The sequence below is a fragment of the Passer domesticus genome, chromosome 6 (assembly GCF_036417665.1).
Source record: "Passer domesticus isolate bPasDom1 chromosome 6, bPasDom1.hap1, whole genome shotgun sequence".
Lineage (NCBI taxonomy): Eukaryota > Metazoa > Chordata > Aves > Passeriformes > Passeridae > Passer > Passer domesticus.
The window spans coordinates 49,199,527-49,203,886 of NC_087479.1; the positions used below are offsets into that span (position 1 = coordinate 49,199,527).

Sequence of the window (4,360 nt, forward strand, 5' to 3'; positions counted from 1 at the left end):
AACCCTTTCCCCTGACACAGGCTTTTATCCATTCCACGTTTATGGAGGTACTGCCCTCTGGAGGAAAAGGTACAGAATAAAGACCACGCTTAGAAAAGAGACAGGAAAAACGGCACAAAAGTCAGGATTGGCTCTGGAATCACTGTGTCCATGTCTGCAAGGGTGTAAAATGATGCCCATGAGTTGCCTGGTGTTGTACAGCCTGTTTATGCTCACTGCAAAATTCTGGCAGTAGGACCTGCCATCAGACACAGAACTACACATCTGACAAGTAAGACTTCAATCTACTTGATCCTTTTGGGTTATGGGTTTTCTTTTTCATGTTTAGAAAGAAAAATGGGCTTAAAAAAAAAACCCAAACTTTTAAAAAAATTTAATTGTCATATAAATCATGTAGTTAACAAACTAAAAGTGTAGGTGCAGGTGACATGCACACCAAGGGCACAAAAAGATTCTAGGAGATGATTAGATGAAGGCATGTAGAAGAGAAAGGGCTAGAGGAAGGGCTGAGCCACCTTTGGCTAACTCAGGGGCCTGGCAGCCACGTGCCAGGGCACCTTGTTGCTATTCTAGCTTTATTTATCAAAGCAGCAAGAATGATGAACCAGACTGGGGAACTGACCTCTCCAAAAGGAATCGATGTGTGCAAGGACATGCCACTATTCATACATAAAAAGTACAAATAGTCCAAAGTAATAGTAAACAATTAATTACAAGACCTCTAACAACTGCCCAGAGAGCTCAGGGTGATTGCTTCAAACTGCTACTCCAAAATCCCGAGGTGGGCTGCTTTAAGCAGCTGTAGGTGGTGGAAGTTACTTTCAGCCCCAACTGGCTGATTCCCAGACAACAACTGGACAATTGCCTTGCCCAGGGAATCAGTGCCAAGAGCTGTTTACAGTGTGTACCGAAGCACTTAGAGCCAAAACTAAAGGGAAAGTCCATGGACACACGTCGTGCAACTAAAAAATAAATAATCACAAATCCATCGGTACTAAAGAAAAAGCTCTTATCCAGAATATCCTGGGATGCTGTAAAAACTCCACAATGTTGGTGTCTAAACTGAAATAGAAACAGAATATTGAAACCAGAGGAAATAAACACATCAATGAGAATATTGCTGTTTATACAGCAGCAAAGCCACATCAGAATGTTTTTACATAATGCATCTTGTCAGGAGGACACATCCTCACAGGCATGCCCATGTATGTATTTATACCCACAGAGACATCCCAGTGTCCCAAACAGGTTCTAGCTTCCTGCTTCCCTTTGTTGCCTCTTCTAGGATTTTGATGCCTGTGTGGAAGCTCATGTCACTGGCGGTTAACCTTTTCTGGCCAGATTTTTTTTTTTTTGCAAGTTTTGCTGCTGTTTGTACTGTAGACATTTTCCTGAGAAGCCACAGCTCACATCATTTCACAGTCTCCTCTCTGCAGTAAGAAAAAAAAAAAAACAAACAAACCAAAAAATCTTGTTTATTCTAAATTACTGGCGAAATTTTCAGTGTGATCGAGCCCCTTTAGTTCCAGGTCTCTGTTTAGCCATTTAATCCTTGGATTCAGCATATTCAAGCAAATTTCCTTCCATTGCCTGGCGATTTATCAGATGAATGCTTTCCTCCTACTTACCGAAAGACATGCAGGCGAATTTCAGTATATACATACATTTTAAAATAATAATAATAATTATTATTATTTATATTATTTATTTATATTATTTATTGCTGTTTTGTTTTTATTTATTTTATTTTATTTTTATTTTATTGTTGTTGTTTTGTTATTATTATTATTATTAGTAATGTCACCATTACTGTTATTACAAATTCCTTTCTTAAAATTAGCCAGTACCCTTTTCGCCCCCGCCCCCATCTCACGGAATAATCACCCGACACGAGGCCACGGCATCCCACAGAGGAGCCCCTCTCAATGGCAGGCGGCAAATCCGTCCTGTATCAAATGTTTACATACAAACCGCGGCCCGAAACCCTCCCTCCGGAGGGAAATTAAAAAAAAAAAAAAAAAGAGAGAGAGAGAGAGAGAGAAAGGAGGGTGAAAAGGCACAGAAACGCCCCCAGCCGCGGCGGGGAGCGCTCCGGAGCCGGCTGCGCGGCGGGGGCTGCGGCTCCGCTGCGCTCCGCTCCGCGCCGGGCGCGGCCGCGCCCCCGTGCCCGCGGCGCTCACTCGGGCGCGGGCGGCGGCGCGCACGGGCGGCAGCGCGGAGCCCGCAGCGCCGCTCGGCCGCTCCGCCCGCCCCCGCTGCCCGCGGCGGAGCCATGCTCTCCAGGAAGGGCATCATCCCCGAGGAGTACGTGCTGACCCGGCTGGCCGAGGATGTGCCGGATCACGCCCGGTACCGCGCGCGGGAGAGGCGGGCGCGCTTCGTGGGCAAGAACGGCGCCTGCAACGTGGCCCATAAGAACATCCGCGAGCAGGGGCGCTTCCTGCAGGATGTCTTCACCACCCTGGTGGACCTCAAGTGGCCGCACACGCTGCTCATCTTCACCATGTCCTTCCTGTGCAGCTGGCTGCTCTTCGGCATGGTCTGGTGGCTCATCGCCTTCGCGCACGGGGACCTGGACCACAGCACCCGGCTGCAGCGGGACCCCGCGGAGGGCGCGGCCGCCTTCGTGCCCTGCGTGACCAGCATCCACTCCTTCACCTCCGCCTTCCTCTTCTCCATCGAGGTGCAGGTGACCATCGGCTTCGGGGGGCGCATGGTGACGGAGGAGTGCCCGGCCGCCATCCTGGTGCTGATCGTGCAGAACATCGTGGGGCTGGTGATCAACGCCATCATGCTGGGCTGCATCTTCATGAAGACGTCGCAGGCCCACCGCCGGGCCGAGACCCTCATCTTCAGCAAGCACGCGGTCATCGCGCTGCGGGAGGGCCGGCTCTGCTTCATGCTGCGCGTGGGCGACCTCCGCAAGAGCATGATCATCAGTGCCACCATCCGCATGCAGGTGGTGAAGAAGACCGCCAGCCTGGAGGGCGAGGTGGTGCCCCTCAACCAGATCGACATCCAGATGGAGAACCCCGTGGGGGGCAACAGCATCTTCCTCGTCTCCCCGCTCATCATCTACCACGTGATAGACAAGAACAGCCCCCTCTACGACATCTCGCCCATGAACCTTCACCACCACGAGGACCTGGAGATCATCGTCATCTTGGAAGGGGTGGTGGAGACCACCGGCATCACCACCCAGGCCAGAACCTCCTACCTGGCGGATGAAATCCTCTGGGGCCAAAGGTTTGTGCCCATCGTGGCAGAGGAAGATGGGCGATACTCGGTGGACTACTCCAAATTTGGCAACACGGTGAAAGTGCCCACCCCCTCGTGCACTGCCAGGCAGCTGGAGGAGGACAAGAGCATTATGGACACCATGCCACTGTCCCCGAAAGGCACAATAAGGAGGAGGTCTGTCAAGCTAAAGCCCAAGTTTGCCATAAGCGAAGAGCCTTCCTGATGCCTTCTGACCGGGAAACTCTGTTAGGGCTTTGTGTCTGAAAGATCTCATGAACTCAAAACACTGAGGTGGCCTCTTACTTTTTTTTAAAATTCAGGTTGGTAGCACAAGGTATGTTCTGGTGTTATTTATTGTGGGGAAATCTAAAGCTAATTATATTTTTTTAAAGGTGTGAGAGATTTCGAGCAGAACTGGGAGTAGGGAAAATCATGGTCTGCAGCTTTAAATTTCAATTCAGACTTATTTAATCGCACGATCATTCTGTGTTGATTCAACTGCAGGTAATGACACATTTTCTCAAAAAATAAATGTATATTTATCCTCAGCGATTGCAGTTTTTTTAGGGTCTTGCAGTGTTCGCAAGTCAGTAGTTTTTAACTGGTGTTTTTTTTCCTAACTTGAACAATCAATATAGCAAAATAAAACATTAATAATTAATAAAGTAGGCTGGATTTAAATGATAAAAAAAGGGTCAGGCAATGACACAAGACCAGATCTGGAAGTGTCTCTATATTATACTGTTTGTCTCAAAGAAATTAAATGCTGGATTTGCATCATCCATATTGTGTTGTATGGAGCCACTCCTACCACATGCAGTATGAAATGTATTTGAATATTTACTTTTGTTTATTTTAAAAGCCTTTACACTTCCAAAATAAAACATTCAGGAATACCTTTTTGTACTGTACATTTCTGAGAGTAAGCAATACTTTGCCTTTAAAAGGAGTAACAGATAATATACAGTTGAAATCAATTAGAAATAGGAAAATTCTGCATTTTAATTTCAAAATGAAGAGAAGCAACATTCCCTCTCTCCAAGCCGCATGGCAGTAGGATATTCAGTACAAGAATTAACCTCTCCCTTGGGTCATGGTGAATTCTGCTAGATAATCAGGG

General features: G+C 47.4%; 1 protein-coding gene across 1 annotated transcript; it reads left to right on the forward strand.

Annotated features, from left to right (window-relative positions):
* The first annotated feature begins 2,125 nt into the window (after positions 1-2,125).
* KCNJ11 (potassium inwardly rectifying channel subfamily J member 11) lies at positions 2,126-4,136 on the forward strand. Its single transcript, XM_064425365.1, has one exon. The coding sequence runs from the start codon at positions 2,273-2,275 to the stop codon at positions 3,461-3,463; it is 1,191 nt and encodes a 396-aa protein (XP_064281435.1). The 5' UTR covers positions 2,126-2,272; the 3' UTR covers positions 3,464-4,136.
* The last annotated feature ends 224 nt before the right edge of the window (positions 4,137-4,360 follow it).